Raw genomic sequence first — 16838 nt, 5'->3', positions numbered from 1 at the left:
CCTCGAGCTACAGTAACCGTGTATATTAACACGGTTACTGTAGCTCGTTTATCCCTTTTTTTATTAATTTCCATTGGCTCCTTTTTTTCTCTTTCCTATCCGTGCTCAACAACCTAGTTAACTGCTCATCTTTGTTTTCCTCAGATGCACACAAACACACCCACAAACAAACACACAGAAATCATCACAGCGATACACTTCTCAAAAAAAAAAAAAAAAAGAGATACACACACAGATAGTGGATCGGAGCTCAGATCGGAGCTCGTGGCTGTGGATCAGTCCTTGTGGATCGGAGCTCCGAGCTGGTGGATTATGGATCGAAACTCGAAGCTCGGATCGGAGCTGGTGGATCGGAGCTCGGAGCTCGGATTGGAGCCGGTGGATCAGTGTGGATCGGAGCTAGTGGATCGGAGCGGATCGGAGCTCGGATCCGAGTGGATCGAAGTGTTAATCGAGAGAGAGAGAGAGAGATTCTGAAACAGGATGATCTGAAACGGGTAGAGAGAGAGAGAGAGATGATCTGAAATGGGTAGAGAGAGAGAGAGAGTTGATCTGAAACGGGATGGTAGAGAGAAAGAGATGATCTGAAACGAGTAGAAAGAGAGAGAAAAAAAAAAGTCTGAAATGAGAAAGGAGAGAAAGAGAGAGCGAGAGAGAAAAGAATGAGAAATGAGAAAGAAAAGAGAGAGAAAAAAATCAGAAATGAGAGGAGAGAGAGAGAGCGCGCGTTTTGTCAAGGTGGTTAGGAAAAATAATAAAAAATTGTGAGAGTATTAATTATTTAATTAAAAGATGGGTAAAATAGAGGAACTGATGTGAAGATTTTGTAAAAATGATAGTGTAAAATAGAAAAGGTAGATTTTTTGTGTAAAATAGAGGAAATTTTTAAAAGAGCTAATGTGGTTGCTCTTATATTGAGAAAATACCCACATGTTAACAACCTAGGAAAAATTTGCTCACAACCACAAGCAGTATTATTATCATTTTCATGTTTCAACACAGAGCCACATCACATGCTTAGATATCCCTATGCCACATAGCTTCCACACACACACAAATTCTACTACCTTTTTTACAATAGATAACTGAAATGCCACTTCTTGATTGAAAAGTAAAACCCCTCCAAAACCTCCACCTCTGATTTATCCAAATTCTCCAATGTCCAAATTCTCCATTTAACCTCTCACTCTTCTTCTTCTTCAATGGCTTGTTCTCTGCTCCCAGTACCCGACATTTCCAGGCCTCTGGTTTTGAAGAAGCTCAGCTCATCTCCAAAGCTATGGACACTGTTGGGTCTCAGGTGTCCTTGCCACTTCAAAACCAAACCTTCACTTTCACTTTCACTTTCACTCACCAAAGCTGTCTACACCCAGAACTTCTCTCTCCCTCTCTCCAGAGACAAAATGGAACCCGACCAAGACCCCATTTCGTTACTAAACGAGAGGATTCGCCGTGACTATAACAAGCGAGACGCTTCGAGAACCGTCATGGACTCGAAGGAGGCTGAGAAGTATATTCAGCTAGTGAAGGAGCAGCAACAGAGGGGCTTGCAAAAACTCAAGGGAGATAGACAGCCCAAAAAGAATGGTGGGTTCAGTTACAAAGTGGACCCATATAGTCTTCGCTCTGGGGACTATGTTGTGCATAAAAAAGTGGGTGTTGGAAGATTTGTGGGTATTAAATTCGATGTTCCTAAAGATTCTCCAAACCCAGTCGAGTATGTGTTCATAGAATATGCAGATGGAATGGCTAAGCTTCCTCTCACCCAGGCTTCTCGTTTGCTCTATCGATATAATCTGTACGTTTTCCTTAATCCATTTTAGGTGTATAGCACAAACAGTGTTGTCTTTTGCAAGGAGAATTAAATTTGATACAGTTATGTGTTTGAATTTAATTAGAGGGACATGTAGTCTACTTTTGTCCTATAATATATTCATTCTGTGTATCTTTCTAAACTGTTTTGTCAGTTGTATAAAATGAACTTGGATGCAAGTAGTTGAAAAGGAGTGAAAGAAAGAAAATGAGTGGTTTATGTTGAATCTACTTACTAGACCAGTGGAACGTTTAATCGTATGTTTGAACATGAAATTAGAGTTATCGCCTGCTTGGAAAGTTTCCCAATGAATGAAGTATTTTATGAACTTTGATGATTGTTTAGACACTATTGTGGCAATCTCTGTATTTTTTTTTTTTTTTTTTGCTTTTGTTGTGTCACCATATTGTTATATTTCCAGCCCGAATGAAACAAAGAGGCCCCGGACATTGAGTAAATTGAATGACACGACTGTATGGGAGAGGAGAAAGACTAAAGGAAAGGTTGCGATACAGAAAATGGTTGTTGACTTGATGGAGCTGTATCTACATAGGCTAAAACAAAGAAGGCCTCCCTACCCAAAGAGTCCTTCCATGGCTGAATTTGAAGCTCAATTTCCTTTTGAACCCACACCAGATCAAAAACAGGTAGTACTACTATCTTTTGTGTTAATTTGCTTAGCTATAGATCTTCATCTGAGTTCATCTGGCTTGTAGTTAATGGCAATCTGCAGAGATTGGCTGGTTTGGAATTATGTTATCATTATTTTTTTTCCCCTCTTGGTGCTTAAATTAAAACTGAAGTCCTCTTATGTCACAATAGAATAGTAGATTAGAAGTTCTGAAATTGACAAAAAAAATGGATGGATTCTATTCCTTCCATTCTTAAATGTTTTCCTCATAACAGGCTTTCATTGATGTGGGGAAGGATTTGACAGAAAGAGAAACTCCGATGGACCGATTAATTTGTGGAGATGTTGGCTTTGGTAAAACTGAAGTTGCATTACGTGCCATATTTTGTGTAGTCTCAGCAGGTAAGCAAGCTATGGTTCTAGCACCTACAATTGTATTAGCCAAACAACATTTTGAGGTTATTTCAGAGCGATTTTCTATGTATCCTGAAACGAAGGTTGGACTCATGAGCAGGTTTCAGGTTGGTGGAATTTGTCTCTTATACTAAGCAGTTTTGATACTCTTTGATTACTGTTATGTAATATTCAAGCCTTAAAATAGTAGCATAGATGACTTACAAGAAGCTGCACCCTTGAATTGCATTACCTGATCTATTCCATAGGTGAAGCAATCATGACTAGCATTAGGAGTACAGTTTGAAAAATTTTCCACGAATAATATGCCATTGTCATTTAGGTTTGAGATTTAACAGAACTATGATAATATGCAGACCAAAGCAGAGAAAGAGGAGCACTTGCACATGATTAAAAATGGTCAACTGGACATTATTGTTGGGACTCACTCGCTTCTTGGAAATCGTGTTGTGTATAATAATCTAGGTCTTCTCGTGGTAGATGAGGAACAGGTCTTCTTTTCAATCCTTTTGCAGTTGTCCCTTTCTTTTTATGAAAATTAATTTTATTGTAAGGAAAGGAGGAACCAAAGTACATGGGAAGTACACATGACATGCCTACAGGAAAAAAAGGACGAGTCATGTTTGAATTTAAGGAATTTTAGGAAAGATGAAAAGGGAATCACCTCAAAGACGCCATCCAGTTGAACAAAATTGCACAATAAGGAACTCTACTTTTGTAACAGGAAGCCTGTAGTTATTCCTTTACCTTTATACTATATAAGAAATAATGGAATAACATTGCAAGTTTCAAATAATTTCAATTTACAACAAACCCTCTACTTGTTGACCTACGTTTATTTACATTCTTGATTAATTTGCAATATTTATTTACTTTACAGAGGTTTGGCGTCAAGCAGAAGGAGAAGATTGCTTCATTCAAAACTTCAGTTGATGTTCTTACGCTCTCAGCAACGCCTATACCAAGAACCCTTTATTTAGCATTGACTGGGTTTCGTGATGCAAGGTACCAAGCTTGTTGAAGATATAGATCATAAGTAGATATTTGATTGCATTGTGGTTCTTCTTCTGATATTAAATCCAGATGTTTAGAGTTCTATTTGTTTTGATGTAAGTTAAGGCAGTTGAGTAGCTGATGTAGTTGGATGACATCTCTCTCTCTCTCTCTCTCTCTCTCTCTCTCTCGCCGATTTCTAGAACCCTCATTTATTTTAATAACATTCATGCAATGTGAATCTCATCATTTATTTGTACAACTGGACAATGAGTAAGGGCACTGATACAAGAATGAGGTATTAGATTCAGCAAATTTGTGATATTTTAGATCACAATTTATCTTATAGACATTCTTACCCTTTTGAATTATTCACAGAAGTAAAATTTTCACAATTTAATTATTAGAGGTAGTTGGGACTTAAGCTTTGTTAAGATGGGTTGTTTCTCTAAGAAAACCCCGATGAGATTAATTTATTGTCTCTTGAAAACTTTATGAAGGAATTTACATACTTTCTACTACATGGTAAGGGTTAAATTTGATGTGAAAATGAAGAAATGAATGGTATATGACACTGTGGGCATATTTGGTGTACAGCATGTGTTTCAGGTGGATATTACACTCATATGATTGTTTGCTGTGACTTAGACATAACCTTGCTAAAAACATATTTTAACAGTCAAGGATAACAGCTTTCTGGTTCTCTAAATGGTAGTGTTGTAAGTTCATTTCCTCCTCTTTCAGTTTGATTTCAACTCCACCTCCAGAAAGAGTACCAATAAAAACTCACCTTTCAGCATATAGCAAGGAAAATGTAATATCAGCCATCAAGTATGAGCTGGACCGCGGGGGCCAAGTTTTTTATGTTCTACCTCGTATCAAAGGTGATTTCTGACAAGTCACTTCTGATTTTTTTGTTGTTGCTAGATTCTTTTTTTAACTATGACATTTCTTTGTTTATTTTTCATATCAATTCCTGGGCGGTAAAATTATTCTGTTCTATCATCTGGGTGCCTGGAGAGTGGCAGTTGATTGTGTATATTATTGTTATGTTGTTACCATTATCAATCATATGCATATATCACTCTGTGTAGACCATTCAATACAGTGGGGAACTCTACCATACATGTGTTAAGAGTCATTTTATTTATTTATTAAATTATAGAAAGAGAGGCCACAAGGAGAAGGAGAAAATTCTTTCTATAAATTTTTATACTTAATAACAAACTTTGGAATCAATGGAATACATAGACATGAAATCAAAAGTTAATTTCTCCAACAATACTTCTACATTTGCTTTATGCTTTGTTCATTATATTTTCTGACTATTACGATCTAACAGGACTGGAAGAAGTGATGGAATTTCTCGAACAGTCATTTCCAACTGTTGAAATAGCTATTGCACATGGAAAGGTAGTCACATTTTTATAACATGTTATATTTCAAGTGAGTTAGTAGGATATGAAAGTCAGGTTCCAAAGACAGAACTATATGTTATTAACAATTTATGTAGCACACTTTTGAGTTTTGAATAATGGAATAAAAAACAATTGAACTATGCCTTAATCATCATGAATATTTAGAAAATAATGTTTCACAATTAAGGGTGGTTTCAAGTTTAATATTTAAGTGTAGACATTGCTAGGATCGAAGTTTGCTGACTTTTGTAATAACTTGCCGTGGGCAGATATGAATAATCTGAAAGCAAGTTTAATAGCTTTTATATCTGAATGCACCTTCAAAAATTTTCATTTTTTCACATCAAGAACTGCAACCAATCTTGGAATTTACCCAAGAATGTTCTTTATATTATTTTTTGTCTCTTGGCGAGCAACCTTATGAATTGTGTGTGGAAAGCTGCAGCACAAGTCCATAAATAGTGCTTTTTTCCAATGATCCTCGGGCAAATATTCAATTATTGTGTATCTTGTTTGTTATTGAGAAAGTTGTCATAGTTGCTCATGTGGCTGTCTAAATTCAGGAAAAATTAATTTTGAACATCATTAACTCCAGAATTTGAATACAGCATTGAAACTTTATACATTTGGGGATAATGTATGGCTCTGTATATGTTTTCAGCTATGTCATACCTGCTTAGTGTGGCTAACTAGTGTTTTTTCCTTTTTGGTTGTTCATGCACTATGCCATGTGCTCTTATTGCAGCAATACTCAAGGCAGCTTGAGGAAACCATGGAGAAATTTGCACAAGGTGAAATTAAAATTCTTATATGCACAAATATTGTGGAAAGTGGGCTTGACATTCAAAATGCAAACACCATCATAGTTCAGGAGGTTCAACAATTTGGCTTAGCGCAGTTGTATCAGGTCCTGTTCTTTCTGCTTTCCTTGAATATTGTATATGTTTCTTGATATCAGAGCATTTTAAGTGAGAACCTTTCAATATTAAATGAAAAATTTTAGGGAATTTTTCCTCATAGTACCAATATAATGTTCAGTGTGGCTATGAGCCTAGAGACTTAATTCAGTATGTTTATTTATCTTTTATTTTTAAGAAGAATTCAGTGTGTTTCTTAATAACTTGAAATACTAGATGAAAAAATATGACAGGTATAATAGTTTTCAAGACCCAAAAAAAAAACTTGGTATTTTCTTTTTGAAAAAGGATCCTATGTCTGAATATTACTAGGGGTGTGTGTGTATGAGGAAATCAAAGATACTCCTCTCTCCTGGAATATTTAAATTTATATAGGACTTCTAGTGCTTGCTTGATTTGTCATTTATGTATTTCTGCAATGGTGTGCACTCACTGGAATATTTAAATTTATATAGGACTTCTAGTGCTTGCTTGACTTTCTGCTTTTTTATCATCTTTTATATCTGCTAATACTGTCGTCAATTGTTTAATTCCCATAGTTGCGTGGAAGAGTAGGGCGGGCATATAAGGAAGCTCATGCACATTTATTTTACCCAGATAAGTCACTACTGACTGATCAAGCACTGGTATGATTTTTGTTCTGAACCTGTACTTATACAATCCAGCTTTGTGGATTGTTCTTAATCTTTTTTCATGATTGTCTTCATCTTCTAGGTGCATCAACGAGCTCCTAGTTTATAGTGTTTCCTGACTTGTAATTGCCTAAAGTTTCACTTTGTGCTTTTGCTTTAGGAGAGGCTTGCTGCTCTAGAAGAATGCCGTGAACTTGGCCAAGGCTTTCAACTTGCAGAAAGAGACATGGGTATTAGAGGTTTTGGCACCATCTTTGGTGAGCAACAGACAGGTGATGTTGGAAATGTTGGCATTGATCTCTTCTTTGAGATGCTCTTTGAGAGCTTGTCCAAGGTACTTCTAGCTTATGTTCCACTCTCATAGATGTTTTGACTTTATAAGAAGTATTCGGTTTGATGTGCTGTGTGAATAATAATAGCTTCTTGCTTCCACTTTGGTGTCTTTTAGTTGCTTTGCCATATCCACTATGCTTTGCTCATCTAAATGTCTAAGTGATGGTATATCACAATGCTTTTCAACTTTATTAATGACCAGACAAGCCTGCTAGTTTTATAATTTTGTGTGGGTGCATGCATGGATATTTGTAAACATGTGTGCTAAAAAGAATGACTATTTTTGTTGGCTGGGCTTTCTAAGTATCTAGTACATTCAGCTCAATTCCTGTGCCTCTAATATAGGACTTACACTGTTTCCATTGATTCCCAGGTTGAAGAGCATCGTGTGATTTCCGTTCCTTACCAGTCTGTACGGGTAATCAAATCCATCTTCTTAAGTCATAAAACTTTGTTTTGTAGCATAATAACAAAGGTTTTTGTAGCATAATAACAAAGGTTTTAGAAGTCGATTCTACTTTGGTTTCTGATTTAGATTAAAACATGAAACCATATCTTAATGGGTCTTCAGCTCATCTTCGAAAATTTGAAGTTGTGTTGAATGGCCACAGATAGTATGAAGCTCAATAACTTTTAAGATGTTCTGAAATATAACTGGGACTTCTTTTGTTAAATATCTTTTCCCTGGAACTCTTACATTGGTCTTCTGTTTAAAAGAAGTTGAGTCCAAGCTCACCTGGGGGTGAGTTTAATTAGAAATATATTGAAATTATATAATTCCTTAGTCTCCTCAGTGGATCGATCACTGAGGGTGACAGCCTGCACAATGACCTCTTGCTGTTCTTCAAACAGTGCCCTATTCCTGTTTTTCAGAGAGCATATTTTCATTCTAAAGTTGCCTTGTTCTGGAAGAAGAGATTTTCTACAAGATTAAGTGAATTTTGTTTCCCCTTTATCCTCCATGATTAATCGGTAAGAACTATTATTGCAACATTGAATGATTACACAGGAAGGCCATTAAAACCATAGTCCCAGCAGATGACAGAGTAACAGCTTCATCCTTCATGATTAAAAGCACATGTAGCAGTAGGGTTGTGCCATCTGAAGTCAGTGCTGTATTATATCTTCTTTCTTAGGATATCCATTTTGGTTGGTTTTGATTCACCTAACTGAAATAATGGTTGCCTAAATATTCTAATTATAAACAGCCTGACTGTCCACAAGAAAGAAGAGCTATTTAGGTTTCATCATAAGCCTAATTTCTGTTATGGATTCATGAAAAATCAAACCTACTAGTAGTCTCTAATGGGAATCAATGCATATTAAAGCTTTAGTTTCTAATACCTTTTGTATTTATTTTTTCATGCCAGGTTGATATAAATATAAACCCTCATCTCCCTTCTGAGTACATAAATTATTTGGAGAACCCTATGGAAATAATTAATGAAGCTGAGAAAGCTGCTGAGAAAGAAATCTGGAGTTTGATGCAATTTACAGAAAATCTGCGTTGCCAATATGGAAAAGAGCCTTACTCCATGGAGCTTCTATTGAAGAAGCTTTATGTGAGGAGGATGGCAGCAGATCTAGGGATAAAAAGAATCTATGCTTCAGGAAAGATGGTCGGTATGAAAACAAACATGACTAAACTGGTTTTTAAGCTGATTACAGAGTCAATGGTGTCTGATGTTCACCGAAATTCTTTGGTTCTAGAGGATGACCTAATTAAGGTAATATATGTTACTTCTTTTGGTTTTTGGCTTTGTGATGTGTGGTTTTACTGTTAATACTCTTGCCTTTTCCATGCAATCAATCCCCAATCAAGGATAATTCCCAATGTCACTAATTCTTTTGTTTTGGTCACTAAAAAAATGAAGAAACCATCACTTTATATTTTGAAGGATCTTACTTGGTATAACTGCAATAATTTTTTTTTTGGGGGGGTTCTATAAAAGAGTTGAGAGTCTACCATAGAAGCCAACATTGCATTTTGACTGGCATCTCTAGTCTATGATGATAAATTTTATTCAATTGCCCAGTTAGAGGAAGGATTTGATGAAAAAAAAAAAAAAAGTTTGCATTCAGATGTTATCATCTTGCTGTATGGTTAACTTTGCAATCCCATAATTAATTATTGTCCAACTTTCCTCCATGCATCTAATGCGTTGGTGACATGAGGCTCCTTACTCTTCCCATCCTCCTTGCTAGTATTGGTTTTGACATGCATGAAGTTGACAGAATCCATCAGTAATGCTATGCATCACTACTAATGCTAAAATTTTACATCTGAAGTGCTCTTTGGGTTTGACAGGTTAGTTTTACAATCTGTTTCATTTTGAAATCTTTTCCTTTGTGCAGGCAGAACTACTTTTAGAGCTACCAAGAGATCAACTGCTAAATTGGATTTTTCAATGCTTGGCTGAACTTCATGCTTCGCTGCCAGCACTAATAAAATATTAGTTTCTTTTTTCCTAGGGAAGAAAAACATACAATTTTTTACTTGCTGAAGTCTTTGAAACTTCACGGAATGGGTGCATCACAGTTAGATATATGCACTGGATGGGATCACTGAAAAGGAAGTTGAGAATCTGTCCATCTCTGATAATCCTGGATTGCGACCTAGTGTTGCAACTTAGTAGTGCCCTTGCATAAAGCACATAAAAGTGTATGAAGTCAGGACTAATTAATGCAAAACCAATATAATACTTTAAATTATGAACATATTCCTTCTACCGCAGCCAGAACAGAACTAAGAAGTGTTTTTAAGTCAAAGGTGATTCTTCTATGTCAAATGAAGGTAAATGAGCAGACTCTTCAGTTTTTTCCCCAATAATTAGTGCTTCTGACTGGCTTACATTGAATTTGCAGGACTCAAGTCTGAATATCTGAGGATGGGACTCTATCTGATCTGCTTTAAATTTTTACTTCCAGGGAACTACTTCACTGTGAAAAGAATGTAGATGGGCTAGAAGTTTAATACATCCTGGACTCTGTAAGATGTAGGCATATAGCCTTTCACATTGAAAGAAGCATATGTATTTATGCTCCCTCTTTGTCATGATTTTAACGTATAGAAGCTTTGTTCTGGATTATCTATGATGTATTGGATTAATAAACCTGGATACATGGAATCTGGAAAATAATAAGGTATATAATAATCTCAATGGTGTAATTCATTGTTGGACAGTTGTAGTTGATTTATTTTTTAATAAATTACAATATGCGCCCATAAAAGTTAAGGGGCATATGATTATGCCTCCTCGTTCAAAAATTTGGATTTGGACCCTAAATGTTATTTGGCATTTTGAAATAAGCCATTTTGTCCATATTCAATGATGTGTCCGTTAAATGCCAGATGCATTATTTATAAATGGTCTAATAAAAATATACCAAATCAGTTGGATTGAGGAGACTCCTTGTATTGAAGTACAAGCTAGTCATAATAAACTACATTGTACTCCTATAGGAGTGCTATGCTTTCTTTCTTTCTTTCTTTTTTTTTTTTTAATAATTCGATAGTTGCAATGAAGGAGGAGGAATTTAAACATTGAAAGTCTCTATTAAAATACTAGAAAGTGTTAACCAGTTATGCTAAAAGGTTCTTGGTGTATTTCGCTTTCTAATTGGTGCTTTTTAATGAAAATGATTTTAGTTACAACACAAAAATTAATAACAATACTAATGAAAACTATATTATTTTAAATACCCGTAAGTAAATAAAACAATTATATGTATGTATATTAGGTTTAGTTATTGTTTCGTAGGTGTAGTATATTAGGTTGTTTAATTAAATTTAAGACTAAATCGATAATTACATCCCTATAGTTTGGGTAATTTGATTTTTCCCCCTAACATTTTTCTCCACTAATGTTAGGTTTCATTTGAATTTGCTCTCGTACATCAATGCATTTTGCCAAATAGTTTGTTAAGTGCTAGACCAACAACACCCTCTATATTTGTATTTGTTTTGATATTCCATGTTTTGAAAATGTTTTGATTAATCTAGCACTTAACGAATAGCCAAGCATGACACATCAATGAAATGGAGCAAATCCAAATGATAATGTTAGGAGAGCAAATAAAAATTTTGAATGTTTAGAATGAAGAGAGCAAATATCTCTTCTCTAAATATTAAGAGGATTTGAAAAGTTAATTTTTGCAAAAATTAAAAACAAAAAACCTACCCAATGTTCATATGATAAAAAAATCCAATTTCCAAGTTCCCACTACCCCACATTCCTATAATAATAAATTAATTAATTTAAAAAAAAAAAAACTATCCCTTTCCCACGTTCTATTAAAAAAAAAAACCAGAAAACAAACCTATGCAAAAATCAATCACAACTTCTCATTTCATTTGTTCATCTCTTCCCCTTTCCAACATCGTGGAATGCATGCATAAGGAAAAATTCTATTAACATTAAATCTCAAAAACTCCAAACCCACAATATTCTTTCAATTTCTTCTTCATTCTTTCATCCTATTTTAAAAACCGACACTATCCTCTTCCACGCCGACTATTTTTTATAGGAGAAATATGCATTTACCCTTAATTTACAAACTATGCAGCAAAATATCCCTGTTTTGAACAAAATCAAGTAACAGGTGAAACTCAACATTAACAATGTCAAGTTCTATGCATATTTTGCCACTTAAATTTTTTTGAAAATTTAAGTAGAACTCAACATTACTAATGTAAAGTTACACTTAAAAATATACATATAACTTGATTTTGAGGATATCGAGTTTTACACAAAACTCAATTTTGTTAAAATTGAATTTTAAAAACATGAGCATTTTGCTAATTAGTTTCAAAACAGAATAATTTTATTACATAGTTTTAAAATTAGGGTCAAATGCGCATTTTCCACCTATTTCTTATATTGAATTCTTCTAAATGGACAAACGTTTTCTTGTCAAAATTGGTAAGTCTCTGACCAAAATTTATAAACTACTTATTCAATTGAATTATATTGTGTATCATACTTTCTCAACTATATATATTGTAAATTGATAACTCTATGACCTTCTATGATGAGTGAACTATAAGAAAGATGTTATAGAAACTTTATGATGAGTGAACTATAAGAAAGATGTTATAGAAAATTTGTTTATGGGTGTTTGGTTCACTATCTTTTGTCTTGCCTTAATTACCCGTTGATATCAAATTTTATTATTATAATTTTGAGTAAAAAGTTAGAAAACAGTAGAAATTCTATTATTATTCTTTTCAGCATTTTTTTTAATGTTCTCTTTTTTTTTTTTTTTTGAGAAACAATTTTTTAAATGTTCTTGGATGCCTTGAAAGACCAAAATGTGTGATATTAAACATGTATATTTCAAATTGAGATAAATGAAAAATTATGACACTAAACAAAACAAAAAATCATCATAGCAAGCACGAGCACAATTAAATTCAATGCCATTGTATATTTGAATTTAATTAAGAAACATATGTAGGGCTTTTATTAAATAAAAGGCCAGTGGCTGACTTTGGTAAAAAGTCTAGTTTACCAAAGAGTCTAAAGAGTCGATTTCAGCCATCAGTATAATAAACAACTAGTCGCTAACTCGTCTATGCACGGGAACCTACCTATTTGTGAGGTAGATTAAAATAAATTTATAAAAAATTTAAGAAACTACATCATTGCATGATTTACTCTTGTATGACTTCAATTTGTGTTACAATTTAATGAAGAAGTCATTGTTTGAACTTACAATGGCTTACAAAAAATTTGTCAAACAGTTTCAGATACAGCAAAAAAATAACTCAAAATTTCAGATATTAAAACTTCTAAAAGTTCAAAATATATTAAAGAATCAAATGATTCACTATGTAGAAATTATTGAAACAAAATAAAAATATATATATGAATAAACAATAGATGAAATATAATAAAAAGATGAGTTACATTCAAAAGAATAATTTCAATTATTGCAAACCTTTTTATCTTGTAAAAAACGACTAAAGAGAGTTTGGTGGTTTATGTACGAAAATTACTTTTTAAAAAATAAATGAAAAACCATAAAATAAAATTTTTTTAAAAACAAAATAGAGGAGAAGAAAATAATATAAGAAGAGCTCATACCTCTACTCGGCTTTTAAAAAAAATATTGGGGTTTGCTTTACTTTTATAGTGTTCATGATTAACCTCGCAAATTTGGATATAAATTATCAATATTTGAGTTTGGATTAAAGTTTGACTTATTAGAGAGATAGAGTTTCACTCCTTGTTAAGTTTGAATTAAACAAAAATAATTTTATTTTAAAAAAATGATAATGATGAGTTTTAGTTTTAGTTGGACTTGTTACAGAGATAGAGTTTCACTCCTTATTAAGTTTGGACTAAACAAAAATGATTTTATTTAAATATTTTGATGACGAGGAAAATTGTGAGAGTTTCAGAAACTTATATATATATAGAGAGAGAGAGAGAGAGAGAGAGTTGGGTTCAAGTTACACCTGATGTAACTCTAAGTAATGTTACATCAATCAATTTTTTTAACTATATGTGAATTTTGATAAATCGACCGTTGGATTACATTATTTTTGTATATTCTCCATGCTTGTAAAATTTCAAGATGATTAAAGATCAATAGTGTTGTCATCTATCAACTATATAAATTCAAGTTTTTGTAGTTTAAAATAATGCATAAAAGATGAGTTTATGGATCGAATGGTAAATAACATCTTATTGGTATGAAAATTGGCATGCATGTTTAGAATATATAGAACATGTAATCCAACGATGGAATTTTTAAAATATAAATTTATTAACTAGTTATTAGGTGGTATAATATTGCTTAGAGTTACACTATGTGTAACTTGAACCCAACCCACACACACACACACATATATGATAATGATGAGTTTGAGTTTAAGTTGGACTTGTTAAAGAGATAGAGTTTCAATCCTTGTTAAGTTTGGACTAAACAAAAATAATTATATATAGATATTAATGATCATGATGAGATAGAGTTTAAGTTGAGACTTATTAGAGAGAGAGTTTCAATCCTTATTAAGTTTGGACTAAACAAAAATAATTATATGTAAATATTAATTATAATGATGAGTTTGAGTTTAATTTGGAATTATTAGAAAGATAGAGTTTCACTCCATGTTAGGTTTGGACTAAACAAAAAAATTTTATTTAAATAAAATGATAATTTTATTTATATATTGTGCTGATGTGAAAAATTGTGAGAGTTTCAGAAGGTTTGGTTTTATATATATACTAGCATTATGCCCGTGCGATGCCCGTGCGATGCCCGTGCGATGCACGGCTTAATCAAAATTCATATGTAAATAGTTTTTTTATATTAATTTACTTAAAATTAGATAATAGAATAGATAGTAAAAATAAATAAATATTTTACTTTTAAATTATATAATAAATTTATATTGTGTGAAACTAAGGTATTATAAAATGCATATATATATATATATATATATATATATATATATATATATAAAAGTAATAACTTATTAAAAGAGTGCAATAAATATGTTTGTTTTCAGAATGCATAAGATAATTTTTTCTTTTTTCTTTTTTTGGTATACTATTTTTTGTCAATATCATGAAACAAAATTTGTATGCTTTTCTTCAAACTTACATGGATTTGAATTTGTCATTTATTTTTTTGCAAAATTTTTCATTATTAATATATATATATATATTAGTTTTTTTTGGGTTACTTTATCCTAATTTTTTTTTTTTGACGATATCTAAATTAGATTTTTTTTAATTAAGTTAGGCTAAAAGTAAAATTGTTACTTTATAAAAAAAATTTATAAAATACTTATTGTTATTTTATCCAAATAAGTCTATAAGAACAAATAACATTAGAGTCTGTCTTAAACTTAAACTTGTTTGTTAAATGGATTAGATGAAGAATTTGTATTGTAATCAAATTAAAATTAAATAAGAATGATGGATTAGATGAAGATTTAGGATTGTAATCAACATGAAGGCAGAAGCATCTAAGTGTTAAATTAAACCTAGGCCTTGTTTGGCTCCTTGGCCCACAAGCCTACCTCGGGCCACAAGCCTAGGGAAAATTAACATATTGACAAAATCTCATAAGTTTTAAATTGGATCTAGGCCTTGTTTGGCTACTTGGATTATGAACTTAAGGAAAGTTAACATGGCATAGAAGCATTCTAAGAATAAGGCACAATCACGTCTTAGTTTAATAAGTGATGGCCATACTCTTGGAGCGCAACTAAAAAGCATATTCTACCGTTTCCAAGTCCAATTACAGGTAAATGTTATGAATTGACTTGCTTAAATTTTGTAAGTTAATATAATAGTAAAGTTGTGGTAATATTATGATAAAACCCCATGGACTGATTATTGAGCAAGGAGGACTGGAACAAATTAGGTATAATAACGAAAGTAAAGTCCATGAAATAAAATGTATGTACAAAACTATCTATAATAAGAAATAGCGTAAATACCAAAAAATAACTTCAATGGATTGTTTTGTCGTTGTTAGAACTAGAGACCGGCACAACACAAAAAAAGAGACGGGGCGCCATCAATTCTCCGGCCATTACAAAAATGTTATTAAATTCTACGGGATGAAGACTCAAGCCGTTGGTTGTTTTTCCTTAAGGTCTTTTTTCTTTGGCACTTTGTCTTTTTTCTTCTTTTTTGACTATACAACCTCGACCTCATCATCTTCATTTTCCACGACTACCACGTCAGTTGTTAGTGGCATACCTTCTTTTTTTCCTTTGCATTTAGCAGAAGCGGAGGAAGGATTTTGATCTGGGAAAACTATGGAAGCAGGAGGAATGGAGCTAGGGTCAGCTGGAAATTTTGGAAGAGTGGGTGCCAATTGTAGTGCGGAGGGGTAATATACTTTGCCTGAAGCCCGAGGCTCAGAATCAATGGATACTCCCGCAGCATCCAAGGCATGGCCCCACACTTCCAAGCATCATGCACGGGCAACATCCCTGAGTTAGGCAGTTAGGCTCTCCGTAGTTTTCTTCATCCCAGCACCATATGCTGCCTGCTCAGCCTCAGCTTTCTCCTGGTCTTTGGCCTCTAGTTGTTTCTCTGTTTGTTTCAGCTTAACTACTGTAAGGGCCAATCTATTTTGGGCTTTCTTCTGGCTTCCAAGGCACTAGATGCTTGTGTTTCATAGCTCTAGAATGCTGATTCTGCATTCTTATAGGCCTTTTCAACTTTAGATAACTAGGCAAGGGTTTCCTTTAGCTTTTGCTCCGCCTCAATCTGAGCCTTTACTGCAGCCTCCAAACTGTTTTCAACTTTTCTCGCTATGTCCAAGGAGTGATCCACCCACTCCTTGGCCATAAAAGCGGCTTGGACAGCCTACCAAGGACACAAATAGAAAAGAGAACAATATGTGTAAGTGTCACCCATATAGTAATGGAACCATTTATCTTGGTACAAGGGTACAGTGTATTACCTTGGCTAAGTTTTGTTTTAAAGACAAGAAAACTTCTCTTTTCTAGAAGGATCTAAACTCAGCCATATCTTCAGGGAGGCATAGAGCTTTCTCCAAGCACTCTTCCACCAGACTAGAGCTACCCTTCTTGGGATCTCTTAGGTTGGCATCATCGAGCACTGGATTGCCCGAGCTCAGAGTGAAGATGGGTCTCCAGATTAAAGCCTTTCTAGACTGATCCCCACTCGGATCTTTAGTAGTCCCCGTGTGTGCGGG

The 16838-nt window shown here is 33.7% G+C and overlaps 1 protein-coding gene across 4 annotated transcripts; it reads left to right on the top strand.

The window, feature by feature from the left end:
- The first annotated feature begins 1063 nt into the window (after positions 1–1063).
- Positions 1064–10401, top strand: LOC142629868 (ATP-dependent DNA helicase At3g02060, chloroplastic). Of its 4 annotated transcripts, none has more exons than XM_075803923.1 (14): positions 1064–1798; positions 2235–2460; positions 2720–2965; positions 3215–3349; positions 3739–3863; positions 4596–4735; positions 5194–5264; positions 6015–6176; positions 6726–6812; positions 6979–7152; positions 7525–7569; positions 8522–8878; positions 9507–9921; positions 10017–10401. In XM_075803923.1, the coding sequence occupies exons 1-13, from the start codon at positions 1203–1205 to the stop codon at positions 9606–9608; spliced, it is 2466 nt and encodes an 821-aa protein (XP_075660038.1). In that variant the 5' UTR covers positions 1064–1202; the 3' UTR covers positions 9609–9921; positions 10017–10401. The 4 variants fall into 4 exon arrangements, with proteins under 4 accessions (XP_075660038.1, XP_075660046.1, XP_075660030.1 ...); XM_075803931.1 differs by having other exon boundaries at positions 9507–9945; positions 10080–10401; XM_075803915.1 differs by having other exon boundaries at positions 9507–9945.
- The last annotated feature ends 6437 nt before the right edge of the window (positions 10402–16838 follow it).

The sequence above is a fragment of the Castanea sativa genome, chromosome 1 (assembly GCF_040712315.1).
Source record: "Castanea sativa cultivar Marrone di Chiusa Pesio chromosome 1, ASM4071231v1".
In the NCBI taxonomy this organism is placed as follows: Eukaryota; Viridiplantae; Streptophyta; class Magnoliopsida; order Fagales; family Fagaceae; genus Castanea; species Castanea sativa.
This window is presented reverse-complemented; position numbering and strand designations above follow the sequence as displayed.

What these genes read in the sequence shown, in the direction of transcription:
- LOC142629868 (XM_075803923.1), top strand. Translation starts at nt 1,203, where the DNA reads ATGGCTTGTTCTCTGCTCCCAGTACCCGACATTTCCAGGCCTCTGGTT. An exon ending in TTCCTTACCAGTCTGTACGG is followed by an intron (nt 7,570 to 8,521) that starts GTAATCAAATCC and finishes TTTTCATGCCAG; the next exon opens with GTTGATATAAATATAAACCC. An exon ending in TAGAGGATGACCTAATTAAG is followed by an intron (nt 8,879 to 9,506) that starts GTAATATATGTT and finishes TCCTTTGTGCAG; the next exon opens with GCAGAACTACTTTTAGAGCT.